This window comes from Ostrinia nubilalis, chromosome 20 (assembly GCF_963855985.1).
Source record: "Ostrinia nubilalis chromosome 20, ilOstNubi1.1, whole genome shotgun sequence".
NCBI lineage: Eukaryota > Metazoa > Arthropoda > Insecta > Lepidoptera > Crambidae > Ostrinia > Ostrinia nubilalis.
In genome coordinates, this window is record NC_087107.1 from 12,722,259 (window position 1) to 12,736,587 (window position 14,329).

The 14,329-nt window shown below is 41.5% G+C and overlaps 1 protein-coding gene across 2 annotated transcripts in view; it reads right to left on the minus strand.

The window, feature by feature from the left end:
* Positions 1-645: 645 nt before the first annotated feature.
* LOC135081672 (uncharacterized) overlaps positions 646-14,329 on the minus strand; it is a 30,421-nt gene continuing 16,737 nt past the window's right edge. The window contains exons 5-9 of one of the 2 annotated variants that reach the window (XM_063976444.1): positions 12,201-12,333; positions 7,575-7,738; positions 6,619-6,720; positions 5,163-5,347; positions 646-3,147 (exon numbers count right to left, since the gene is read on the minus strand). In XM_063976444.1, coding sequence (XP_063832514.1) covers positions 3,001-3,147; positions 5,163-5,347; positions 6,619-6,720; positions 7,575-7,738; positions 12,201-12,333 — 731 coding nt within the window. In that variant the 3' untranslated portion in view covers positions 646-3,000. Of the gene's footprint in view, positions 3,148-5,100; positions 5,348-6,618; positions 6,721-7,574; positions 7,739-12,200; positions 12,334-14,329 lie in introns of those variants that run through there. The other variant, XM_063976442.1, reaches the window with a different exon arrangement.

Here is a 14,329-nt window from a genome sequence, read left to right on the forward strand (position 1 = left end):
ATTACCTATAACTGTCACGTTTGTAACTTTGTCTCGAAGGGCTGGTTACTGCTAGACGATCTAGTGAATAGTAGACTGTCAAGTCACGACCAGACAATAAAGCCATAACTAGACTGTCAAGTCACGACCAGATAGTCAAGTCGCGACCAGACAATCAAGTCATAACTAGACTGTCAAGTCACGACCTTATAATAAAACCACAACCAGACAGTCAAGTTATAACCAGACTGTCAAGTCACGACCAGTCAGTCAAGTCATAACTAGACTGTCAAGTCACGACCATACAATAAAACCATAACCAGACAGTCGAGTCATAACTAGACGGTCAAGTCAGTCACGACTAGACAATCGAAGCCATAACTAGACGGTCAAGTCACGACCAGACAATAAAGCCATAACTAGACAGTCAAGTCATGACCAGACAGTTAAGTCACGACCAGACAGTCAAGTCTCGACCAAACAGTCAAGTCATAACTAGACTGTCAAGTTATAAATAGACTGTCAAGTCACGACCAGACCACTAAGCCATTACTAGACGGTCAAGTCGCGACCAGACAATCTACTCATAACTAGACTGTCAAGTCACGACCAGACAATCTACTCATAACTAGACAGTGAATCAAGTCATGACTAAAGCCCGGTCTGTGAGCACATAGAATTTTGTCCAATGACCCCAAGCTACCCATCCTTATCGCTCGCGCGTAATTATGTTGCTATCGCGCTCGCACACTCACTGCGGGTGCCAGTCGCACAGTCGCGACAGCAATATAATTACGCGCGAGCGATAAGGATGGGTAGTTTGGGGTCATTGGACAAAATTCTACGTGCTCGCAGACCAGACTATAGACATTCAAGTCACTACCAGAAAATCAAGTCATTACTAGATTGTCAAGTCATGACCAGATGGTCAAGTCACTACCAGTCAATCTAGTTACTCATAAGTAGACAGTCAAGTCACGACCAGACCACTATATCGCTGCCGAGGCCACGGCGACCTCAAGCGCCGAGGATCTTCTGCTCGAGCCAGGGCACGAAGTGTGTGACGCGCGTGTAGACTCCAGGGAAGCCGGCCTCCGCGCACTTGACCGTCTAGTCATGACTTGATTGACTGTCTAGTTATGAGTTGATTTTCTGGTCGTGACTTGACTGTCTAGTTATGCTTTATTTTCAAGTCACGACCAGACAATCAAGTCATAATTAGACAGTCAAGCTATAACTAGACTGTCAAGTCACGATCAGACAGTCAAGTCACGACCAAACAGTCAAGTCATAACTAGACTGTCAAGTCACGACCAGACAATAAAGCCACATAACTAGACAGTCAAGTCACGACCAGATAACCAGCCAAACCAGACCCATCACGACCAGACCACTATATCGCTGCCGAGGCCACGGCGACCTCAAGCGCCGAGGATCTTCTGCTCGAGCCAGGGCACGAAGTGTGTGACGCGCGTGTAGACTCCAGGGAAGCCGGCCTCCGCGCTCTTGACCGTCTAGTCATGACTTGATTGACTGTCTAGTTATGAGTTGATTTTCTGGTCGTGACTTGACTGTCTAGTTATGCTTTATTTTCTGGTCATGACCAGACAATCTACTCATAACTAGACGGTCAAGTCACGACCAGAAAATCAAGTCATTACTAGATTGTCAAGTCATGACCAGATGGTCAAGTCACGACCAGACAATCAAGCCATAATTAGACAGTCAAGCTATAACTAGACTGTCAAGTCACGACTAGATGGTCAAGTCACGACCATACAATCAAGCCATGACTAGACTGTCAAGTCATGACAAGACCATAAAACCATAACAAGGCAGTAAATAATGACCAGACAATCAAGTCACGACCAGATAATAAAGTCATTACTAGATTGTCAAGTCATGACCGGATGGTCAAGTCACTACCAGTCAATCTAGTTACTCATAAGTAGACAGTCAAGTCACGACCAGACCACTATATCGCTGCCGAGGCCACGGCGACCTCAAGCGCCGAGGATCTTCTGCTCGAGCCAGGGCACGAAGTGTGTGACGCGCGTGTAGACTCCAGGGAAGCCGGCCTCCGCGCACTTGACCGTCTAGTCATGACTTGATTGACTGTCTAGTTATGAGTTGATTTTCTGGTCGTGACTTGACTGTCTAGTTATGCTTTATTTTCTGGTCATGACCAGACAATCTACTCATAACTAGACGGTCAAATCACGACCACAAAATCAACTCATAACTAGACAGTCAATCAAGTCATGACTAGACATTCAAGTCACGACCACAAAATCAACTCATAACTAGACAGTCAATCAAGTCATGACTAGACATTCAAGTCACGACCACAAAATCAACTCATAACTAGACAGTCAATCAAGTCATGACTAGACGGTCAAGTCACGACCAGATAACCAGCCAAACCAGACCCATCACGACCAGACCACGATATCGCTGCCGAGGCCACGGCGACCTCAAGCGCCGAGGATCTTCTGCTCGAGCCAGGGCACGAAGTGTGTGACGCGCGTGTAGACTCCAGGGAAGCCAGCCTCCGCGCACTTGACCGTCTAGTCATGACTTGATTGACTGTCTAGTTATGAGTTGATTTTCTGGTCGTGACTTGATTGTCTAGTTATGCTTTATTTTCTGATCATGACCAGACAATCTACTCATAAATAGACGGTCAAATCACGACCAAAAAATCAAGTCATTACTAGACGGTCAAGTCATGACCAGACAATCTACTCATAACTAGACGGTCAAGTCACGACCAGACGGTCAAGTCACGATCAGACAGTCAAGTCACGCCCAAACAGTCAAGTCATAACTAGACTGTCAAGTCACGACCAGACAATCTACTCATAACTAGACAGTCAATCAAGTCATGACTAGACATTCAAGTCACGACCAGAAAATCAAGTCATAACTAGACAGTCAATCAAGTCATGACTAGACCAGAAACCAGCCAAACCAGACCCATCACGACCAGACCACTATATCGCTGCCGAGGCCACGGCTACCTCAAGCGCCAAGGATCTTCTGCTCGAGCCAGGGCACGAAGTGTGTGACGCGCGTGTAGACTCCAGGGAAGCCCGCCTCCGCGCACTTGCGGCCAAAGGACACCACGCCGATCTGGTAGAAGTGCGTCGTGTAGTCTTGGTTGTTCCACTGGAAAATAATGGTTTATTATAATTTGGGATTTAAAGGTAATTACAGACGGGGTCTATTCGGACAACCAGACAGGTACAAAGATTGATATTTTTGCGGCAGCAATAACTGCAAGCCGATTGAGCAGTTCGCTTGTAAACAGCATTCTTTTGATTACAATAAACTGCAAGACTTAGATTTAGGGTCTAATCTAAGACTAGACTATACATCAGCGGCCCCCAGTTGTTGTCACCCACCCAGGCAGAAAATCTTTTGATACGCTGTTCTTGTCTTTCACTATACTTATTGACTCGTCTTTTCCACTAGTCTACTTACAATCGGCTGCATCAGCGGTCCCCCACTGTCCCCCTGGCAGGCGTCCTTGCCTCCCTTCTTGTACCCGGCGCAGAGGACCCTCTCGTCGATGCGCTGGTTCTTGTAGTCTACTATACTTACTTAATAAGTGTCGTCAGAGAACTTCGGCTACCTATAATAGGCTTCAGAAGTCTGCTACTTTCACCCAGCAGGAATCTTAGCACCCTTCTTGGGTCCTGCATAAATACTCTTAAGTTGTGGCACAAACTTTTGTTTTTTAATTACTTGCTGATCCTTGATGCGAGCAGCACAGGAACGGTCGTTGTGGAAACTCTTGGGGATTTATTTGGCTGAAATGAAACGAAACGACTTTTTTCTGCTACTTACAATCGGCTGCATCAGCGGTCCCCCACTGTCCCCTTGGCAGGCGTCCTTGCCTCCCTTCTTGTACCCGGCGCACAGGACCCTCTCATCGATGCGCTGGTTCTTGAGTTCTCTCTCTACATTTATTATAACTAGTATTATTGTGGTCTACTTACAATCGGCTGCATCAGCGGTCCCCCACTGTCCCCCTGGCAGGCGTCCTTGCCTCCCTTCTTGTACCCGGCGCAGAGGACCCTCTCGTCGATGCGCTGGTTCTTGTAGTCTACTATACTTACTTAATAAGTGTCGTCAGAGAACTTCGGCTACCTATAATAGGCTTCAGAAGTCTGCTACTTTCACCCAGCAGGAATCTTAGCACCCTTCTTGGGTCCTGCATAAATACTCTTAAGTTGTGGCACTAACTTTTGTTTTTTACTACCTCTACTTGCTGATCCTTGATGCGGGCACCGCAGGAACGGTCGTTGTGGAAACTCTTGGGGAGTTATTTGGCTGAAATGAAACGAAACGATTTCTTTCTACTACTTACAATCGGCTGCATCAGCGGTCCCCCACTGTCACCCTGGCAGGCGTCCTTGCCTCCCTTCTTGTACCCGGCGTAGAGGACCCTCTCATCAATGCGCTGGTTCTTGAGTTCTCTCTCTACATTTATTATAACTAGTATTATTGTAGTCTACTTACAATCGGCTGCATCAGCGGTCCCCCACTGTCCCCCTGGCAGGCGTCCTTGCCTCCCTTCTTGTACCCGGCGCAGAGGACCCTCTCATCGATGCGCTGGTTCTTGAGTTCTCTCTCTACATTTATTAGAACTAGTATTATTGTAGTCTACTTACAATCGGCTGCATCAGCGGTCCCCCACTGTCCCCCTGGCAGGCGTCCTTGCCTCCCTTCTTGTACCCGGCGTAGAGGACCCTCTTATCGATGCGCTGGTTCTTGTAGTCTACTATACTTACTTAATAAGACAGTGTCCTCAGAGAACTTCGGCTACCTATAATAGGCTTCAGAAGTCTGCCACTGTCACCCAGTAGGAATCCTAGCACCCTTCTTGGGTCCTGCATAAATACTCTTAAGTTGTGGCACAAACTTTTGTTTTTTAATTACTTGCTGATCCTTGATGCGAGCAGCACAGGAACGGTCGTTGTGGAAGCCCTTGGGGAGTTGTCGCAGAGGACCCTCTCATCAATACGCTGGTTCTTGAGTTCTCCGTCTTTCCTACTACATCTACTTACAATAGGCTACATCAGCGGCCCCCAGCTGTCACCCAGGCAGAAGATCTTTCGATACGCTGTTCTTGTCTTTCACTATACTTATTGACTCGTCTTTTCCACTAGTCTACTTACAATCGGCTGCATCAGCGGTCCCCCACTGTCCCCCTGGCAGGCGTCCTTGCCTCCCTTCTTGTACCCGGCGCAGAGGACCCGCTCATCGATGCGCTGGTTCTTGTAGTTGACGTAGGCCTGCGCACAGAAGTCGTTGCTGACCACCGGCAGTTGTAATACTTGGAGGTGGGACGCTGCTGGACCACCTGGAGGAAATAATATGGAGTTTTTATTTTATACACAACGAGGAAGCTCTTGGCCTGCATCTCACTAACTGATTTTCTTGCGCTGCTTCTTCCCGAAGCAGTGGTATGGTAATACTGGAGTTTTTAAAAGTCTATTTGCAAAAATAAATTAGTTTTATGAGATAAATTTTATGAGTTTTTTATAAATGAATTTTAAATAAACAAATAAACCAAACCGAACAGAAAAACCTGCCCTCACTGGGAATCGAACCACCCCTGGGTCTAAAGCAGGTGGTCTTACCACTAGACCACACAGGCAGTTAGGTTATTTTGAGGATGGTTTTTTTGTGACTAAGCCAGAGCAATCAGATTCGGCTTCCATGGTTATGGCTCATAAAGATTTGAGAGAGACCAGTTGTTAGATGCTGTCCATAGACAACAAGTAAGATCATAAATTCGTGATCAATGTGTCTAATTTAGTAGGTACGATACGAAACATTCGAACTCTGCGAGTTTATTGAGTTGATATCTGTGACTTACATTGGTCAGTAGAAACACGATATCTTTTCTTCCAGAATATTTTAGATTAGGCTATCTTCTTTTTTGTATCTAATTGTTAGGTACTTAATCTATGTAATTAAAGATTTGATAGGAAATCTTTGATTTTGATTAGTAAATGTTCATCATTGCATAAAAATGTTATCATTGACGTAGTAGATGGAGATCGAGACAGTGAATCAAACAGTAGGGTGATGATAGCATTGGTATTTTTAACCAACTTATTAAAAGGAGGAGGTTTTTAGTTCGTCTTAGCCTAGGCGCAGACCATCGATTTTTAGTTGGCCGATAGTTTCGGGCTGTTAATCAGTACGGAGATGTGTGAAAGTGCGCACATTACACCGATTTGGTATCGGCCGATTCTTCATACCAATTAGAATCGGGCCCAACTATCGGCCAACTTAAAATCGGTGTTCTGTGCCTAGGCTTATGGTGTAGTTACACTATGCGGGAATTGATGGAGACGTATAGTGTAAACACGCACTTCAGTTAGTTTTACCATGCATCGCCCATACTTCGGTGTGCGGGCTCGCGCTTTGTCTCGGTCAATTTCCCGCATAGTGCTTCACCCGCGTGAAATTCAGTTCGTCTTAAATTGTAGCCTATATGCTATTCTGGGTTTACTATAAAGTTTCATCAAAATCCGTTCAGAAGTTTTTGCGTGAAAGAGTAACAAACATCCAGATATCCAAACTTTCGCATTTATAATATTAGTAGGATAGTAGGATACTTACGGAACTCAGTGTCTCCCCAGCCGGCGATGATGGGGGTGTAGTTCTCGAAGCTTCTCGCTCTCAGCTCGCTGTCTTTGGGGATGCAGATGGGCTTGATCAGATCTGAAAATTAAATTGTTGGTAGGTACTATTTTATTTTAATCTTTCTTTTACTTATCTAATCTTTCTTCCGAGTTCATCTAAATAGACTTTAGATGAATGAACTTTTATTTTTTTTCATGAAATAACGAATTCATTAGTAAGTTGTTAAAAAGCGTCATACTTTAGTTAAAGGTAAGTCAAAGTCAAAGTCAAAATTTCTTTATTTGTTTAGTCTAATAAATAGTTCTTACAAATCGTCATTTTGCTCTAAAGGAGCCTCTACATGTCTCATAATCTTTTTACCCTACCAAGGTAGCCTTTCGAACTAAGCGTCACAGACGCAGCGTCTTTAGCTTTGGTCTTAAAGGTAACCTTTCGAAGCGAGTTAGTGACGCGGCGTTGGTGGCACAAGACCAAAGCTAATTACGCTGCGTCTGTGACGTTTACTTACTTGGAAAGCTACCTTAAACTATGCAAATCGTAAATTTTTTCCAATTGCTGAAATACACATCTAAGAGTCCCAATATGAATGTTTTTTAACCTACCACTGCACTGCTTCGTGTTCAGAAGAAGCAACGCAAGAAGTGGATGAAAGAGTGTAAGGTTTAGTTATTAATCATTTTAATACTTCTTGTCAAAGCCCTCAAGGACCTGGACAGTCCGAATCCAGGCGCTTATTCCTACCACCTTTTTTCAGATTTTAATGCCCGTTTTCACTATCAATCCCTAATTTTTAAGTGACCCATATGAAAACAAAATTCCTGTTATGTTTTACCATAGGGGTCACTTTTAATCATTAGGAATTGATGGTGAAAACGGGCATAAGTCTACCAAATGAAAGTTTCTTTAGTAAAACACAGATAGTTGAAACTTACCAGTGAAGCCAACATCTCTGTCCATGACCAAGATCCCTATGTCATTGGTGAAGGCCTGCGGGTTGTAGTCTTCGTGCTTGATCTTGTACTTCAGGAGCACGTCCACTGGAGTCGCGCCGTCGTCTTCCCTCTCGATGTCCAGCTCTCCTAGCCTTACTAGGTACCTGTAATGGGAGATAAGGTACATTGGTAAGGTTAGGGAACAAATCAAATCAAAAATATTTATTCAGTTTAGACCCCAAGTGGCACTTATGAACGTCAAAAAATAATAAAAAAAGAAAAGGTAGCCCTTATGGGGCACTTTACATGTCTCCTTATCTTTTGGGCCCTACCAGCGCTACAAGCTAGTTACAGCGGTTCTAAGTTCTATATAAACAGGCTGACCCATTAGTAGGTCAAACAATTGATGTTAATTTTTTTGGAGGAATTGATATTCTTTCTCTTAGGGCGCATTCATACGGGATACGTAAAGACGTATCCCGTATAATCATCAAAGGACGATTGGTAAAATAAGTAATAACACGATACGCCTTCGTGTGAACAAGCTTTTAGATCCTTCATTTTTGTTTGATATAATTATGGTCCTAAAATTTATATATTGAACCTTTCAAAATACATCCACTGCTGGGGCAAAGGCCTACCTAAAAATTGATAAGAACATCGTTTCTGTATTTACCGGTCTACTTATGTACCTACTGCCGCTTTATGGCAGCATCCGTTTCGAGTGAGAAGAATAATGGAGAGATCCAAAATACGGAAACTACGTTAGGGTTTGTCTTCAGTTATTAAGTGCGTGACAAAATTGTCGATAACAAACCTGGGACAACACAGAAATAACCACTTTTTATGCATATGAAGAAGAAAAAATAAACAGTTTTTCACCATACTATAATAAGATATTTTTCCATTAAGATGTAGGTACGATTCTCTACATTTCACATGTACCTACTTACTCTAAAATTTAGCACTCTCATTTATCGATCATAACATTTCATTGACCATCTACGTGTTAAGGTAATTTAACCTTAGCTCCGACCTTTGGACGCTCGCTGCATTGCCCAAGAGTTTATTATTATTTGCATACAAACTAGTTGGACAGCTTGTTAATTTAATTACACAATGACGACAGTTTATCTTCGGTTTGCCACGCGTGGGATCTTGTGCTATAAATCCTTTATCGGCGATTAAGATATGGAGATTAGTAATTACATAATTATAGCGTTATTTATTTGCTAGCTTAAGAAGGTATATGTAACCTACCTAAGGTGTCTTAAGTGCACATGCACCTATTTTTGCAATGAAAATAATTGTCAGATCAACCTATTACTTATTCTGTGGATCAACTCAAGTCTGTTATCCATCTTCCTACAGGCTTGTTTATTCATTTATTGCACATAAATAGGTACATCGTATATTGTTAGGTACTATGTATTAACATACAAATGCACACCAGTTTGGGTCCTGCCTTGGACGAATAACGTCCAAGGGTCCTGCCCACAAGAGAAAGGTAGGCAAATTATGGGAAAAAGGGCTAGGGCAAAGAAGAAGAAGAAGAAAGATGCGACTAGTCAAGGAGAAGACTGGACTTTACTGTTTAATTCTATTTTTTTTAATCCATGCAACCCGTAGATCATCTTAATTTAAGTGAATTGAATAGGCATCCTCGAATAACTCGTTATAAAGAGAAAAAAACATGCACTGGAAAATCTGTATTTATTCAAATCCGGTATGTACATTGTACATGTTTTTATTACTTTGCCAACTTGGAAAATTCAGCTTTCCAGCAATCTATATATATAAAAGAAAGTCGTGTTAGTTACTTCGCTTATAACTCAAGAACGGCTGAACCGATTTAGCTGAAAATTGTAAGGGAGGTAGTTTAGAGCCAGGAGAAGGACATAGGATACTTTTTATCCCGTTCGAAATAAAAAAAAGTCTGCTTATTTATTGCCATTAGGCGGAACAAAGTTCGCCGGGTCAGCTAGTATGTCAATACAATACACTACAATAAAATTATTTAGGAAAAATCCGTTCATTCCGCAAACGGAAAATCCTTTTTCTATACGTACAGCAGCAATCGGATGTATGCTCACGTGGTTGATGGTTGCCTTCCAATTTGTTCGCGGTAATTACTGGCGAGATGACGGAACTGTGCAAATACAATGGTGTAATAACAAATAAGTAGTTTATAGTGGGTAAAGCCTTATTCACACTGTCGAGTGATTAAGTCGAGTGGCGAGTAATTTTGCTAAACGTGTCCGAACACCAAAAAATTAGTCGAGTAGGTTCCTAAATCGTCTAGCCTAGGCACATTAGTGTCATAGCTACGAGTGAATTCTATCATCATCGGTTGGCCAACATCCTGATGCGTGCGCTTGATATTATTCTGTAGCTCGACTTTCGCCTGTCGCGGCAACCACGCTCGACTTTCGCCTGGCGCGATGGCGCGGCAACCACATAAAAAGCCTAACAAAAGTCGGACAGGCCGGACAAGACAATTTTTGTCCGGACCCGACCGTAAAAAGCCAAACATGTCCGGCTAAAGTCGGACACCTGGCAACCCTACCCCCACCACCACGCGTCCTTCAACGAGTCCGAACCGGGCGGTTTAGTCAAGTTCATATAAAAACCACTATCACTTGTAAAACTGTACTCGATCAAATTGTGACTCGGTTTTTTGGTCAGTAGCGAGTAGTTTATTTTATTTTATTTTACTTTTATTTATTATTTTAGTTACGAATTACGAATTTAGAAAGGCGAGTTACTCTACTAAATTACTCGACTAGTGCGAACAAAGCTTTAGATTCCGGCTACACCGGGTATAGCCCGGGCCCAACTAAACGTTTGACGACAAGTATGATGACTACCTGACACATCAATTAGATGGCTTGTGTATTTACTTTTCAATATGTGAATGAAACTTTTCACCATGATATTAATTAACTACACATATTTATACAAAAAGTACTTAGTAATATTTGATAAGTAATTAATCGGTGCTTCTACGTGAATTTCGGTTTTCATGATTTTCCCATATTTTTCCAATTTTTCTCTTCTTAATGACCCTCCCCGGGTTTTAAGGAACATTTTAAGAAACTCCATGTAGCGGTGAATGTTTAACTAAGTAGATTACGAGTATTATTTGAATTTCAATAGATTTCTAGAACTAAGTAGGTAGGTCCTTATGTTTTATATTATGTTTAATTGAGTTGACGTACCTATACAGGGTGTTAGGTAAATGGGTATATGAGCCGACACTAGCCCATGTTAACATGGCCATATAAATGGTATGGTGAAGTCAGAAAATTGATATCTTCATTTTAATTATTTTAATTTTCATACAAATCGGATTTTATTATACACTTATTTTGTATGAAAATTTAAAAAAATAAAATGATGATATCAAATTTCTGACTTCACTATACCATTTATAAGCCTATGTTAACATGGGCTAGTGTCGGCTCATATACCCATTTACCTAACACCCTATATACCTACAAGAATTTCAGTGGCAATCTACCTGTCATGGTGGCCTCTACATAATTTGTTTGCAATAAATACTCATTCTCCGCACATTTATCATTGTCCCATAAATATTTAATGCGGTAAATAAACTTAAACGTTTGTTGTTATATCCGAGAACGAGCCATTAGCTAAAGTGTTGTACCTATGTGCGGAATTTTTATGTCTTCTTTATGGGCTATAATTGTTGCAAAAACATAAATGATTGAGGTATTAATTGCCAGACTGATACTCGATCACAGGTCTAAGATTATTTTTCCAAAGTAACTACATTAGTTTCCAGTACGGTAAGAAGTTCTAAGCCAAGCTCGTTAGACCGTTCGTTATTTTCACTTGTACTTCGCAATAGAAACATTATGTAATATTTATTATTATTTTTTACATCGAATTAAAAAATTAAACATTAGTAGGTACCTACTCTACAAGCGACTTTATCCAATCTTATTCAGAGTTGCATCTCAAAAATATCTTGAAAAAATGGAATTGCCTAAGGTGACAATCGAACCCACGACCTTTCGCTTGCCAGGCGACTGCTGGGCTATAGCAGTCAAAAAGTGGAAAGCATAAATTTTTAGAGTCGCACAGACAACTTGCTAATCCGTCGGGCTATGTCAGCGACTTTGGTTCGTTTACGGATCTCCTCATTTCTGATTCGATCTCGCAAAGAAACACCAAGCATAGCCCTCTCCGTAGCACGCTGTGCAACTTTGAGCTTCTGTATAAGGCCTATAGTGAGAGGAAGTGGCAATGGGCAGGGCACATAGTACGCAGAACTGACGGCCGATGGGGCAGAAAGGTTCTGGAATGGAGGCCGCGTACCGGAAAACGCAGCGTGGGACGTCCACCTACAAGGTGGACCGACGACATCGTAAAGGTAGCAGGGAAGCGCTGGACGCAGGCCGCTACCAATCGATCAACATGGAAAGCATTGGGGGAGGCCTATGTTCAGCAGTGGACGTCCTGTGGCTGAAATGATGATGATGATGATGATGATGATGACAGACAACTACACGGAAAGTGGAAAATCACCATTGTAAGAAGTAGACACAGCTGCATCTATAATAAACGAACAGTGGAAAATCACCATTAAATAAGTAGACTTACAGATCAATTTCGTGTCCATGGATGCAGTGGGCGGCAGTCAGGACGTGCTTCGAGCTGATGAGCGAGCCGCCACACAGCCACCGGGTGTTAACTCCTCGCTTGTAGCCCAGGAGAGCCATCCAGGGGAAGTCGCCTAAAAACATTAAATAATATGGTTTTATTTATTTTGTACTAGCTTTCCGCCCGCGGCTTCGCCCGCGTGGAATTTTGTCTGTCACAGAAAAACTTTATCGCGCGCGTCCCTGTTTCAAAAACCGGGATAAAAACTATCCTATGTTCTTTCCCGGGACTCAAACTATCTCTATGCCAAATTTCATCAAAATCGGTTGCGAGGTTTAAGCGGGAAAGCGTAACAGACAGACAGACAGACAGACAGACAGAGTTACTTTCGCATTTATAATATTAGTTGGGATATCTGGCTGGAGGCAGAACAATTGAGTTTCTTTAAAATTTCATAATTTTCCTCCTAACTAGATATTTAATTATAATATAACCAAAATATCTAAATAATATTAATTTAAAAAAAAAACCCAAAATACCGGATAAGCCAGTATATTAAGGAAATAACTTACTAAATCTTTAATAATGCTTGTTGCAAAATGCAAACTTTAAAGTTTTAACATAAATACAGAACATGAATATTTACATCAATCATCAATTAAAGTAGTAAGTTTAAATTAATCTGCGTTCAATTTCTAAACATTATCTTAGTATGTTTAGATACCAGTATCTAGTAGCTCAGGGGAATAACAAAATCCCCCTTTCCGCAGTAAAATTAGATCTAGTAAATGGGAAATACTGTACCTATTTCTTTTATTTAACCTCAGATAGTTCAGACACCGAGTCAATGTTATCCTCATTATCAACGCACAATTAACTTCCCATACTGGCAAAGGTCACTGTGTTGAAACACGATAGATCATTTTTAGAGTAATGCATTTTATATTGGTTACCTATACCACAACCTATAACTGCAAAATTACACAAATGCATTCGGTGGCCTCGAACAAAAACAAAAGAACATCGTTCTTTTTTCAATTTATTTTTATTTGGCGTGGAGATGAATTCTAAGTGGCCAGCGCAGTAAGCATCATCAAATGAGGTTTGCAAACAACAAAGAAAACATAAAATTAAATGAGGTTTTTATTATGTAACTAGCGGCCGCCCGCGACTTCGTACGCGTGGATCCCGTTTTACCCCCTTCATCTATCTTGCGCGGTTTAGATTTTTTCATACAAATGTTTTTTCCCGCTAACTCCCGTTCCCGTGGGAATTTTGCGATATCTTGTTGTAACTAAGCTTTAAGTTTACTAAGGTACCTGCATGCCAAATTTCAAGCGTCTAACTTAAGCGGTTTAGATTTTTCATACAAAAGGATTTTCCCTCTAATTTCTGTGCCCGCGGGAATTCCTAAGTATACTATAACCTGCCCAGGAGTATGAAGAATAATTGTACCAAGTTTCGTTAAAATCCGTCGAGTAGTTTTTGTTTCTATAAGGAACATACAGACGGACAGACAGACAGACAGACAAAAATTTTACTAATTGCATTTTTGGCATCAGTATCGATCACTAATCACCCCCCGATAGTTATTTTGAAAATATATTTCATGTAGGTACAGAATTGACCTCTCTACAGATTTATTATAAGTATAGATAATATGTATATTTTAAGAATTTTGTTTTTATTATGCTTATCTAACTGTTATCGTTCTTTTATTTATAAGTCCACTCGTAGGAGGTGGATATGAGATTCCAATAGGTGCGATTTTGCATCAAAAATGTAAGTATAGTTTGATGTAGGTGAATTACAAGCCGGATGCAATTAATTTACCACCAAAAATACTTGAGAATACCTACGTATAGCTCGTGAGAAAGACGCAACTATTATTTATTATAAATGCCTCACTTAGATCTTAAAAAAAGTGTTATTATGATGTTGTCGAGTAAGTACCTACTCTTCCTCATGAACCAGTTGATTTCTATGTAAAAAGCTATAGCTATGGCCGGCGGCTTCGCTTGCTTTAAACTTATACCCATTTCCTTAGAAATGAATTTTGGACAATCCTTTCGTGGCGGAAGGCCTACGTCATAGTAAGATAAACCAGTTACAACAACCTTTAATGCACT